This window comes from Haplochromis burtoni, unplaced genomic scaffold (genome assembly GCF_018398535.1).
Source record: "Haplochromis burtoni strain Fernald_Lab_line unplaced genomic scaffold, NCSU_Asbu1 Contig_172, whole genome shotgun sequence".
Classification (NCBI taxonomy): Eukaryota; Metazoa; Chordata; class Actinopteri; order Cichliformes; family Cichlidae; genus Haplochromis; species Haplochromis burtoni.
The window spans coordinates 96,023-109,310 of NW_024582533.1; the positions used below are offsets into that span (position 1 = coordinate 96,023).

General features: G+C 42.8%; 2 protein-coding genes across 2 annotated transcripts; both read right to left on the reverse strand.

The window, feature by feature from the left end:
- Nucleotides 1-60: 60 nt before the first annotated feature.
- On the reverse strand, nt 61-5,326 carry LOC106633434 (zinc finger protein 420). Its single transcript, XM_014337243.2, has 7 exons — nt 4,651-5,326; nt 3,652-3,854; nt 3,457-3,549; nt 3,170-3,265; nt 2,929-3,039; nt 2,718-2,847; nt 61-2,632 (listed from the first exon to the last, which is right to left on the reverse strand). Exons 1-7 carry the CDS (start codon nt 4,673-4,675, stop codon nt 759-761), a joined length of 2,532 nt encoding a protein of 843 aa, XP_014192729.1. The 5' UTR covers nt 4,676-5,326; the 3' UTR covers nt 61-758.
- Nucleotides 5,327-5,458: 132 nt separating this feature from the next.
- On the reverse strand, nt 5,459-11,425 carry LOC102297728 (zinc finger protein ZFMSA12A). The gene is made up of 7 exons (XM_014337245.2): nt 11,240-11,425; nt 9,422-9,633; nt 8,358-8,441; nt 8,179-8,271; nt 7,989-8,099; nt 7,748-7,880; nt 5,459-7,259 (listed from the first exon to the last, which is right to left on the reverse strand). The coding sequence occupies exons 1-7, from the start codon at nt 11,241-11,243 to the stop codon at nt 5,881-5,883; spliced, it is 2,016 nt and encodes a 671-aa protein (XP_014192731.1). The 5' UTR covers nt 11,244-11,425; the 3' UTR covers nt 5,459-5,880.
- Between the last annotated feature and the right edge of the window lie 1,863 nt (nt 11,426-13,288).

Below are 13,288 nucleotides of genomic sequence, written 5' to 3' on the forward strand. Positions count from 1 at the left end.
GCGCTGCTTATTTTGAAACTGAACCAAGCCGTTTTGGGTCTGACACTAACCAAGATTTTAAAAAAAATCATGAAACTAAGTTAACAAATACAAAGGGCCAATATGTGAGTCAAATTTCCTGGCTTAAAGTCTTGTGGCTCAGGCCCAGAAGAGGGATGTATGCCCCTGTGCTCTCAAATGTGCAACGTAGCAACAAATCTCTGCTGAACCCTTTATATCTATGCTTTGTCATCCAACTTAACTGTCAGCTTAGCTGCAGGGGGGATTGTGATGTTTAGGAGACAGCGTTGAATCTTATCATCATCAGAGCTGCAGTCTGCCCCGGTCAGTTAATCACAGTAACTTCATCATTTTCACAAGTGTGGTGATCGAGAGCTGGGTCTAACAACTGTCACAACCAACTTTAGCACGACACTAAGAATCAGGATCAATAATCAGAAGTTCAGACAAATATTTATCTCTGTAACTATTAGGGAGGTCTGGAAAAAGTAAGTTCCAACTAACATCTCATTGCATTCACGCATGAGAAACTGATGTACAGAAGAAAAAACAAAACAAAACAACCAAAGCCAGATGGGAAAAGAGGGAAGAATTTGTTTGTGCTGGTTGGAACAATCTCGAACTAATGGATGAAGAACAGGAGCCGAATCTCCTCGCCTCACTTTCTACAACAGCCAATCGCATCATTCCCGTATTGCTTGGTTTAGTTGGTCCATTGAAAGTTTCTTAGATAATGTCAGTTTTCCTTCATGCCTGCTTCAGCTCATGTTTGAGTGGCTTTTCAGGTGCCTCCTCAGGTGGTTCAGACAGGTGTAAGTCTTGGGGCAGATCTGGCAGTGATACGGTCGCACCCCCGAGTGGTTCAGCATGTGCTGCTTCAACACGCTTCCGTCTGAGAAGGCCTTCCCACACTGGGAGCACACGTACGGCCGCTCCCCCGTGTGCACGCGCATGTGAACTGTGACTTTGTGCGCCATTGTGAAACCTTTGCCACAGACCGTGCACTTGAACGGCCTCTCTCCCGTGTGAGTGAGCCTGTGCGTGCGCATCGCCCCCATCTGGGAGAAAGCCTTCCCGCAGTCTGGGCAAACGTGCGGTTTCTCGCCCGTGTGAACCCTGGTGTGACTCCTCAGTCCTCCGGCCGTGGAGAAGCACTGCGAGCAGTGAGTGCACTGGTAGGGCCGCTCTCCCGTGTGAGTGCGCATGTGCTGCTTCAAATCATAGCGGTTTCTGAAGCCGCGGCCGCACACCAGGCAGCTCTCCGGTCTGTCGTCGTTGTGGCGGAGCTCGTGATTGGCCAGGCATTTTTCGGAGAGGAAACATTTGCCGCATTCCTGACACTGATATGGTTTCTCGTGGTCGACCCTCTGATGGTACTTGAGCTCGCTGATCCCAGGAAAGGTCTCGTTACAGTATCTACACCTGAAGCGATGGTTGGGGCTGTAGGGGAGCTGATGTTCACTCATCTGATGGTTCCTCAACAGATGAGCCATCTTGAAGGTCTTCCCGCAATGAGAGCATTCATATTTCGTCAGCAACTGGACACACTGGTGTCTGACGCGCTCGTGCATGGACCTGAACTGGCACCCACACTTGGTGCAAATGTGGGCGGCGTTTTTACACTTCCTCTTCCTGTGCCCTGACAGGTGAGCCTCGGTGCGGAAGGCTTTTCCACACTGAGAGCATTTGTAAGGCTTCACAGCTGTGTGGAATCTCTGGTGTTCAAGAAACTCAAAGCGATATTTGAAGCTCCTGCCACACAGCGGACAGTTATGGGTGACTCTTCCTCGCTGGTAGACTGCTTTGACGGACCTCTTCCTGGAGGAAAGAGACACTGATGTCCGATGACTCGAGCCACTTTTCCTGTGTTTATCTCCACTCATTAACTTGAGGGTGTCCATTTCACCAACCTCTTCATGCCTTTGTTGGTGTTTGTCCAGACTCTTTGAGGAGATGAAGCTCTTTCCACATTGCTTACACTGATAAGGCTTCTCATGATCAACTTGCTGATGGTACTTCAGGTCACCTATTCCTGAAAAACCAATCCCGCAGTGGCTACACTTGAAAAGGCGGCTTTGAACATGAGTTAGCAGATGTTCCTTCAGGCTGCTGGACTTTGGAAAACTCTTTCCACACTGCCCGCAGTCGTAGTTACGTCCTCGTTTCGGGCAGTGATGTCTGAATTTCTCCAGTGACGTTGGAAAACTGTTCCCGCATTTGATGCAAAGATATGCCGCATTTTTGCATTTCCGCAGCCTGTGTCCAGCAAGCAGAGTGGCTGTTCGGAAAGCCCTCCCGCACTCAGAGCAGTTGTAGGGCTGCAGCCCGCTGTGGACTCTCTGATGTTCAATGAGGACAGAGTGATGCTTGAAGCACTTGTCACACTCGGGGCATTTATGGATTCCTGACTGCTGTCTCCTGCGTGGAGACGAAGTAACATCGGCCCTTTTTGGAGATTCGGGAAAGTCAGCTGAGGTGGAAGGGTTTGTGGACAGCTCTTCGTCAAACATGACAATCTGAGGGACGTCATTATTTTCATCATCACAAGCACTCGGGTGGGAAGCGATGGCTACTTCCAGAGATGGAGGGAGAGACAGCGAGGGGATCAGAAGATCATCTGACTGAAATGGAGCTGCATGAAAAGAAACAGGAAACAAATATTAATATAGTCCCACATCTTGAACTAAAAGAAGATGCACTGACTAGTATATGCATACCAATGCTGCTCTTTGCTAATTTCCCGTGGCACTGTTTACTCTGGAGAAGAAATTTAAGGTCCTCTCCGTTGGACACGCACTGCATATACTCCTCTAGGACTGAAGGGGCAGCACTAATCCAGGATGCAGTCTGTGAGACACAGGCACAAAAAAAGCACATTTAAAAGAAGCGCTCCTTTATTTTATCATCTTGAAAAGATCCTCTCTGTACCTGTTTGAAATCTGGTATTGGCAGCAGCTCCTCGAGTCTTGTGAAAAACTCACAAACTAGGGTCTCGAGCGCCGTATCAAAGTCAGGGCCGTACTCCACAGGAAACACATTCTGCCACATGGGAAAAAAAGAAAAAAAAAAAAAAAGATCTGTACTGTCAACATACAACCTCGTCCTTTTACACATGTTATTATAATCACATTTTTAAATGTGATTCAAACACTGTCAGTCCCAACTTTACCTTGAGAAAGTGTTCTCTGCCATCCGTGTCTTCAATGAGGCCTTGCACCAACTTCATAAAGTTTGCCTCTGGTGCTTCAATTACAGGATCATTGGTCTAGATAACCACAGGACAGGCCATAGGTCAACAGCTAATAATTATTTTCATTATTACTGTTGAATTACTTATTTAAAAAAATCAATTTGTTTGAACAATCCTGAAAACAGTTATGTTTTCATCATTTTTTGATTTTTACAAATTAGCCATTTATATATTCCAAATTAAAACACGCTAACAGGCTCACCCACCTCCTCGATGCAGGAAGATTGGATTCGGTTAAGGTGGCTCTGAACCGCCTTGAGATCTTCAGGGTGTTCAGAACGCAGCAGTTCAAGAGTTGTCTAGAAGAAGCGTAGTTTATAATATTAACACGTGCCTCGCGTCCTCGTCTCATTTGAATAGCTCCTTTTACACACGTCATGCGACCCAGACATTTCACTTACCCTTGCTCTCAGACCCAGTGAGAGCAGCCTCCCTTCCCTCTTACTCATCAGTTCAGGAACTGCATCTGTTACCATGGACACAAACTCCTCCAGTTTCCCATAGTGCTTTATGTTCCGCTGGCGCACCACTTCCCACATCACAGCAGACATAAGGCGGAGTGGTGGGACCAGGAGAGCCAGCGAGGACAGGGGAACACTGAATTCTTTGGAGAGAAAACAGACTGGGTCAAACAGGCTGTCAGTCAGGTTAATTAAGAACCTGGTACCCCTCTGTGGACCCGAGTTTACATGAGAATATTTAACTTTGAGGCAGAACAGAGATCCCCTTCGTTGTTTCAAAGGCTAGATTAAATGTTATTAATGTAAATAGTTGACTGTGCCTTAAATATGTCAATAGGAAGAAGGTAAATGAGTGGGAGATACTGTTTTTTGTACAATAAAACCACTTAAGTCAGCACCGTCTGTTCACCATCGCTACTGTTCATCCATGAGCTGCAGAAACACAGGGCTACAGTCCGTCCTTAGCCTAAAGCACCAGGTTTGTGTGCATAAATAGGATAAAATTCAGTTGTTTTACACTAAATTAACCACAAAGACAAAGAGGCGATGTGAGTTTATTACGGAGGCATGAGCAGGTTAGATGGGTAAACAGCTAGTGGTAGCTTAACGCTAGTTACTTTATTTAAAAGGAATCGCGTTATAAATGCCTGTTAATAGACCGATTTTTTAACCGCATTTGATATACTGAAGCAAGCCTTTTCATGCAAATAAAATGTTTGGAAACGCGGACAATCCCCACTGTTTCTTCCATATCTAGAGCATCAGCTAACTTGCTGGCTACAGGGCAAAACCCGGCTTAACGGGGAGCAAAACAATTCTTGTTCCAGAGATTAGTCGAGGCCTCCTCAGCTCCCAGTAATCCTTCTCTTTGGCTAGTCGGCTAACCACATAACAAGCGAAAATACAACATGTTGTTGCTCTCCACGAGGTAACACTTACCCATATCATTCATTGTGGAATTCATTAGCAACGATGGAAGGAAAACGCAATATGAACAGCTAATTCGTTCATAATATCGGCTAGTGTAGTAGCTAACCGAATATACGGCTTCAGGCGCCAACTTCTTCCTGAAGCACGCTGTTCATATCGCGAGGAGCGCTGGGCCAGTAGGTTCATCAGGGAGGTTCGTTTTGTTTTACGGGGCAGCCCGTACACAACGAGTCCCATTTACTTTTGTAAACGCACCACGCCTCCGAAAAATCTAAATAATAAAGGGTAGCGTAAAGACCTGGCTCAACTGTATTTTATTACACAGTTCGTACACTGTTGTTATGCTCATATTTTAAGTTCGGAACAGACGTTACAACGTAAAGTGTAAAAAAAAGAATCAACAACTAAAAAAATTAAAATACAGTAAACAAAGTAATTAAAAAACTACTGCCATTTCAGCTTTGGAATAAGAGTTAGAAACTTTTTACTTTCAACTAAAGGTAATTTTTCATTTGTTTCGACGGTGTGACTTTATTATTTTAAACACAGAAACACATTAAACAAACCCACAGCAGGATGTTTAAAGTCCTAAGACCCAAACTCTTTCATTACATGCATTTTTAATTTCTCTTTGCCATTTGGGCTGATGAATGTAAAAACAAAGAATTACCAGTTTGTTTGTTTTACCTTATTTTTGTTTCAGAGGAAAATAAGATCCACATATGAAGATGTTCTTTTTAAATTTAAATAGAACAGTGACAGTATAAGGTCCTCATAAGTGGATATCAGGCTGTTGTAGAGCAACAAATAGGACAAATAGGTGGCAATTATCTAGTTTATTCTGTGTTTACAATATTGAACAGTGTCACTGGTAAATAATACTACTCCAGTCAGTGTTACCTCATAGAAGGAAAAATAATAATAATAATAATAATAATACAGGCACTAATAAACACAGAAGGACACTGTTTTCTTGGATGATTTCAAAATCACATTTTAGGATATCAGAAAACAAATAAAACAAAAACAACACAACAAACAAAACATCTGTATGTCAGGACCAGAAGCTGCACTTGAGAGTGACATTTTAAATGGAGGATAAGGAATGAGTCTCTAAAAGAAAAGAAGAAAACAAAGTCCAAATCCTATGATGCAGTGCATGAAGTCAGCAACAGTGTGTACAGTGTCACTGCACAAAGACCTCATCAATGGCAAAACACCATTTGATAGTCAGTAGAATCAGAGGGTCTGAGACTGGACTACACTGTGAGATTTTAAGTGTCTTTTCAGGTGACTGAGGCACGTGTACGTTTTTGCACACAGCTGACAGGCGTAGGGCCGGACTCCTGCATGGTTCATTGTGTGTTTTTTCAGTTCGCTGCCACGTGAAAAGCCTTTCCCGCATTCAGAGCACTCGTAGGGGCGTTCCCCAGTGTGAACACGCATGTGGAGCGTCACTTTGCTCGCCCTGGTGAATCCTCTCCCGCACACAGAGCACTTGTACGGCTTTTCCCCCGTGTGGGTGCGCCTATGTATCTGCAGCTCTCCGGCAGAAATGAAAGCCTTGCCACAGTCGGAGCACAGGTACGGTTTCTCTCCTGTGTGAATCCTTACGTGTACGTTCAAGTTTCCTGACACGGAGAAACGCTTCTCGCAGTAGGTGCACTGAAAGGGCCTCTCGCCTGTATGACTGCGCATGTGAAGGTTCAGATCATGCTTGCTCTTGAAGGCTTTGCCGCAGCGTGTGCAAATCTGTGTCCTCTGCTGTGTGTGGCGCAGCTGGTGAGCAGTCAAACACGCAGCCGAGCTGAAAAACTTCCCGCACTGCTGGCACTGATTGGACAGCTGAGGAGGATGGATCTTTTGATGTGATCTTAGCTCGCTTATACCCGGGTATACCTCCCCGCACTGTCTGCATGTGAAAATGCGGTTCTGGTTGTGAGTCAGCTTGTGCTTAGCCAGCAGGTACATTTTCTTAAAACTTTTCCCACAGTAAGGACAGTCAAACTTGTGGATGCTATGAACACACTGGTGTCTACATTTTTCCTGCATAGACTGAAAGCTTTTCCCGCATTTGATGCAAATGTACGCTGCTTTTCTGCACTGTGTCCGCCTGTGACTTGATAGATCAGAGCTCCGCCGAAAAGCTTTCCCACACTGAGAGCACTTGTAAGGGTTTTCTCCGGTGTGCAGCCGCTGATGCTCCAGGAGTTCATACTTGTAAATGAAGCACTTCCCACACTGAGTGCATTTCTGTGCAACTCTCTGTCTGAGAGGGCCGATCACAGAGCTGGATACCACATGACTCTCAGCAGATGAAGAGGGAGCTTGGCGAGTTGTTGTAGCTTGGTCACCGCACTCCTCCACAACATGTGTGTCAGGAATGCTGTCGGTGTCTTTTCCTCCCGCCTCTTGTTCTGCGCTGTGAGACTCTTCCTCATGTGGCCATCTTGTATCCCACATGTCACCATCTCTGGGCTCTTGAAAGGCAGCTGCTTCAGACACTCTTTGGTTTTCGAAAGTTGGTGCATTTGATTCCACATCTTTGGCGCTGTTGTCTATCAGGGAGACGGGGAGCGACAACGAGGAGAAAAGCCGCTGCTCTGAGGGAGATGGCACTGTTTGAAAGAGGAATTAGGAATTAAAAAAGAAAAGGGTCAATAAAAATAACTGCATCCAATACCAATGCATTTTTATCTTTTTCAATTAACTGAAGGTATTTGGCTATAGAAATCCAAAACACAGCTCCCAATGTCAATCACAGGACCTACAATAGAAATACTGCATCTGACAAATACATAACTCTGATTAAGTGCACATATACACTTAAATTTTATTTATAGAGCCTCAGTTCAGCAACAGCAGTCATTTCAAGGCATCTTATACTGTATGTAGCACACATTATGAACCCATTACAGACTGTCAGGTAAAGAGCCTACAGAGTGAAGAGAATCCTAATGATCAGATCACTCTCTGTGTGCAAGCACTTGGAGATGCTGAGGAGGAAGAACCCTTTTAAACAGGAAAGACCCCCGGCTTAAGCATCATTAGTCTGACTATGGTTGCGGGGGGATGTGAATGAGAAAAGAAAGGCAGACAGACTCACCACTTGAATCTATCTTGGCCATTTCACTATTGCGAGGCCTGGTTCTGAGCAATACTTTGATGTCATCAGCTTCAGTTACACAGTGCATGTACTCCTCTACCTCAGCTGGTGTATCACTGATCCACAAAGCAGCCTTTATCAGATAAATAATATGATTTTAATGCACAGGCCTTAGACTGCTAATCTGTGAAAACGCCCTAAAAATAGTCATTTCTTACAGGTAAAGACTGTGGACCTCTACCTGTTTAAAGTCTGGTACTGGCAGCAGCTCTTCCAGTTTGGAGAAGAAGTCACAGAGAAGCTTTTCCAGTGCTGTGTCAAAGTCGGGCCCATACGCCACAGGAAACACATTCTATCAGGCGAAAAGTTAGTATTAAACACCCTCACCTATTTATATTTAGACTAACTGTAAGACAAAAGCAGAGACACACTTTGAGGAAGTGTTCTCTCCCTTCTGAGTCGTCCAGGAGTCTCTGAACAAAGGTGACAATGTTGGCTTCAAGAGGGTTACCTTCTGGATAGACCTGCAGAGTTAAATAAACAGTTAAAGTCAAGCAGAGCTTCTGAATCAGCCAATAACCAACATCCAGGAACGTTAAGCACTACACACCTGTCGTGAGCGAGTTTGCAGCAGGCAACCCAAGTGTGTTTTAATGCCTCCGAGATCCTCAGAGTTTAACATTTGCAATATCATCTGGAAGAGACATTAAGGACAGACAAACAGTGAAAGATCAAATGTAAACAGTGAAATCTACCTGCTGCCTCTTTCTGTTCTACTTACAGAAAGACTTGCCTTTAACTACCTCTTGTTACGAACTTGCATGTTCATGTGTTTGTTTTGTGCAGGTGATGTATCTTTTTATGTTAATTCAGCTGTGCCAGAGCCCTGCTCCGATTGGTGTGTGGATACACCGCCCCGACGTGACTGGTTCCAGCTGGAGGACCCGCCCATTAAAAGGAGGCTGGAGTGCTACGGCGGGAGAGGTCCTCGCGTTTCTCCTCATGACCCAGCAGTGTACCTGTGGCAGCTGCTGGCTGCAGTGTGGCTTAAAAGTTGTGGAAGTGGAGTGGGTAGGGGTGAGCTGCCGTTTCTTTTGATCACCCGTTTTCTCCTGTTTTGAATTAGTTAAGGAGCTCAGACTCTGTCTTTATTTTTGGACTTTGTTTTGGGAAGGTGAGGGGTGTGGGATTTGTGTAGATTTGTTTTTGTTTATTATTTTGGCCTTGGCTCACCCTGAAGTGTTGACACTCCCGTTTTGTTGTTCCTTCTTTTCCTTTTTGTAAATAAATCACATTATAACGAACGGATTTGTTTCCTCTGGCTGCTTGGGTCTTGGTCTTGAGCGAGTGCCTCACTCATGTTACTGCCTGGCCCTAGACGGGTCGTAACACCTCTGTATCTACAAATGTGACACTAAAGATTTAAGAAAAAGTATTATGTATATTTGTTACTCATATCATCTTCAAGACAAAGTAAAGTCTTGGAGTTTGTGATCAATGCAATGCTTTTATTTTGTTGTTAGATTAACAACTGCACGAGCCAACATAATCCTTGCAAGTTTGTAAAATGAGAAATTCCACAGTCAGACAAATATGCAAATACCTAAGAAATTTTAACATGATAGAAATGTGACTAATACATGTGGAGAATGAATCCACAGTATGTTTCCTTACCTTTGCCCTCAACCCCACAGTGAGCAGTGTCACCTGATGGCTTGTTAAGATGTTGGGAATGGCTTCAGATACCAAGGACACAAATTCCTCCACTTTCCCATATTGCTTGACGATTTTCAGATGAACCACCTTCCACATCACAGCCGACATCACCCGCAGTGGTGGAACCAAGAGCCTCAGCGATGATGGAGGCAAGGGCCCCTCTGTACGTGCTAGAACAGTACATTGATCCTGTCAATGAATCTGTAGAGACTCCTACAGCATCAATATTCTTCACACTTTGAACAGTTGGAATGAGAAAACTATTCATAAAAACACAGGTGTCGGTACATAAAAACTCAGTTTTCTTTAGGTTGTTTGTTCTTCTTAAAAGAAGAAAATATGGTGTCAGGTAGAAGTCAATGAAGCCACACGTAACAAAGATTTTAATAGGCTTCCATTAGTTGTGGGGCGAAAAAAAATGAAAACACCAAAGTGTCACAATATTTTTGCGTGCCAGTACATACGCTGAGAGTACTATGAACATGTGAGCTAATCTTATGCACCACTATCCTGAGATATTAGCTGAGCAAACTTACATGAAATCGGCTCAACCATTAAAAAAAACCATCCAATATTGGACACGTCTAGCTTAAGAAAGCTACCTCCTAATTTAGAGCAAGCTCAGTCCCAAATGTGCAAATGGGATACCATCCTCCATCTCTGCCTGCCTGCTGATTATACTGAATTTTTTCACATTCTGTGAATAATTGCAACTCATGGTGACTAAATGCTTGTTCAGAGCTTTAAGGTGTGGCACACTCATGACAGCATTTGATCGCAAGGCGATTGCAAAGTTCTGATAGGACGCAACCTATCTGCAAACAGTTGCAGTCTGATTTGGACTGACAGCAATCACTCAGAGAGATTATTGAAGGTTTCTAAATAATAAGTGTCAGATTGCCAACATGCTGCTATTAGTCTGAATGAGCCTTTGTCAGTGAGCACAACTCAAGGGGACCCGAGTCCACTGGCTGTCCGCTGATTGTATTCTGGTTATATTCCTACAGAGCAGGACGGTTGCTGATCACAAAGGAAACACTTAAATGTAAATTTCCGTCTATACAGTAAGCAACAGCTGTGATTTCCCCACAATTTATCACAGTTAATAGCTGTATTATCAGAAACTTAATTGCATGGAATTGTTTCAGGTTTTAGTGACAGTATTGGTACACTTGACAATCTTATTGTCATAAAAAAAATGAAGTGAAATAATTTTTTCTCATTGGACAAAACAAATAATGACAAAGTTTAACTTTAAGAACATAATTGGCAGTTGAAAAAAGATGATAAGTGACAATATATGTCATTGCAATACCCAGCATATTGCAAAAATCACAATAATATTGTTTTGCAAATTAAGTATCGGTAATACTGTATTGTGGGGTGTCTGGTAAGTCCCACCTCGAGCCTCTAGCTTGTGTTATCTTAGTGATGTGTGATATGAATGTGTGCTTAGGATTGGTCCACCCTTTAATTTCTTGCGTATGACACTACTACCTTTCTGTGTAATTAGGATCTCTCTTATGTGTTATCTTTCATGTGAACAAAATAAGACTGAAGGGGCACTGCCGAGCAAAAACAAACCAAAAATCTTTCATCGTCTGTGATTTATCGGCAGGAAATTTACTGAATATTTTTCAAAGTGCAGTATAATTTCTTCGACTTTTTTTTTCACAAGCTGTCGAAAATGAGTCAAAGAGAGGAAGTTAACGTTAGCGGAAAAGCTAACGACATCAAGACAAACAAAGACAACCGATAAAGAAAATTAACTTTTACCCATGTTGTTATCCTGAAGAGCTACAGCTGTTCAGCGGACACTGAGGAAGGCTCCCTCATAAAATAATCTTCCCGCTGGGGTAACGCTGACAACAAGCACTCGCTTCAACACACCTCACCGTTTCCAGTAGGCGGACAAACACAGCAGAGTAACTTCCGGACTCTTCTTCGTGGTGCATATGTTGGGTTGACAGCTCTACCGCCCTCTACTGTCTGCTGCAAACAGCTCAATAACAGCAATTACACGCAGTCAGAGACGTTTCTGCCAGTTTATTCAAGCTGTAAATGAATAATATTAAAACCCTCTCTGTTATACGTCTTTAGTGGTAGTTTATAGCCTAAATGACAGTAGTATGAAAATGATTAATATCATAACATTTGGATGAACAAAAAAAAAAAATTATAAAGAGGAGGACAAGAAGATAAGCAGAAGCGATCAGAAGGCCATAGTAAATCACCAAACCTTTATCACATGTTCTCTAGTTTTTCATTAATACTGCATGTTGATGGGCCTTGTCTCCTTTCCAAACTAAATCTGCTCATCCTTCAGACTCATGTGTAGTTGCATGAACCCCCTGGTGGTGGCAGTGAAGGATATGAAACAGTCATGGCTCAGTAAGTATTTATCAGAGGCAGAGGATCCATGGGAGAAGTAATTAGATAGTGCCTCATCAGGCCATCTGGGCAGTATAAACCAACATGACTAAGTAAATACCCTGCAGCACATGTGGTGACTGACAGACGCAGTACCTAAAAAGGCTATTTCCGCTCTTTTCTGTTTTTGTTTTCTTTTGTTTGTTTGTGTTCTTTATGTGTCTCTCAGTCCTTTCAGTAAAGCCAGCCTTGGTTTTTACTTTGCTGTCACCCACAGCCACTCGGTCCAGGACTAAAAAGTTACAACAACATGCAAGCTAGCTATAACTTTGTATTCCAATATCAATAAAACTGGGTGATAAACGACTAAAATACACATGTTGCAGTGTGGACATCAAGTAAGAAAATCTAACTCATTGTGAACAGATTTCAGGTAAGAGGATCTTTATCAAAAAACCTGACTGATTGAGTCCATAAAGTTTATTTTGTTTAGTTTTTTTAAGGTACCCAAAGTCTATAGGATCATTAAGGAAGGCTTTAAAATCAACTTCACATATAGAACTGTTAGATCTATTTTCTTTTAGAAAGAAAGAAAGTAATTTAAAAATAAAATTACCCATATTTAAAGTATTTGAGGCTTAACATGAAAATACCAAAAGCAGTATATACAATTTTAATTCCAGAGAAGTTGGAACAGATATTTAAACTGTTTCATGAAAAATATTAGCTCAATTTCAATTTGAAGGCAGCAACAAGTTTTAAAAACGATGGGATGGGGGCAACAAAAAGGCTGGGAAAATAATTAGTATTACAAATACAATGCTGCAATTGGCAGCATGTCAGTAACATGATTGGGTATAAAAAGAGCATCTCACATATAAAGATGGGCAGAGGTTCACCGGTCTGTAAAACACTGTGTTTACAAATGACACATGATACAAATCTGATTGTGTGTCATTTAAAATGAAATTTGCCAAAGTGGTCAGAAAAATCTGAGATTTTAATTCTTTTTGGTCCTCCAGACTAAAGAGGAGAGGGGCCATCCAGCTTATACTCAGTTCAAACGCCTCCATCTCTGATGGTGTAGATGTGATTAGGCAGCTTGCGCATCTGGAAATGCACCGTCAATGCTGAAAGGTGTATACAGGTTTTAGAGCAACCACGCAGACCACATCTTCTTCGTTGAAGGCTTTGCATATTTCAGCAAGACGATGCTAAACTGGATACTGCATCTATTACAACAGCATAGCTTTGTAGTAGAAGAGTCCGGTTCTTTACACAAATGAACAACATTTGGAGCATCATGAAACAAATGCTATGACAAAACTGAGGACAAGAGTGGGAAACGTTTCTCTCCCACAAGCCCAGCAGTTGCTCTCCTCAGGTCTCAGATCTTTACAGACTGTTGTTAAAAGAGTGGATGTTACACAGTACTAAACATGGTCCTGTCCAGAC

Bases quoted from the DNA above. Each gene is read 5' to 3' on its own strand.
- LOC106633434 (XM_014337243.2), bottom strand. From the start codon at position 4,675: ATGAATTCCACAATGAATGATATGG. The intron at 3,550-3,651 runs GTAAGTGAAATG...CGCTTCTTCTAG, and splicing joins CACTGGGTCTGAGAGCAAGG to ACAACTCTTGAACTGCTGCG. The intron at 2,633-2,717 runs GTATGCATATAC...CTTTTCATGCAG, and splicing joins ATTAGCAAAGAGCAGCATTG to CTCCATTTCAGTCAGATGAT.
- LOC102297728 (XM_014337245.2), bottom strand. The intron at 8,272-8,357 runs GTGTGTAGTGCT...TTAACTCTGCAG, and splicing joins TGCAAACTCGCTCACGACAG to GTCTATCCAGAAGGTAACCC. The intron at 7,260-7,747 runs GTGAGTCTGTCT...TCTTTCAAACAG, and splicing joins GGCCAAGATAGATTCAAGTG to TGCCATCTCCCTCAGAGCAG.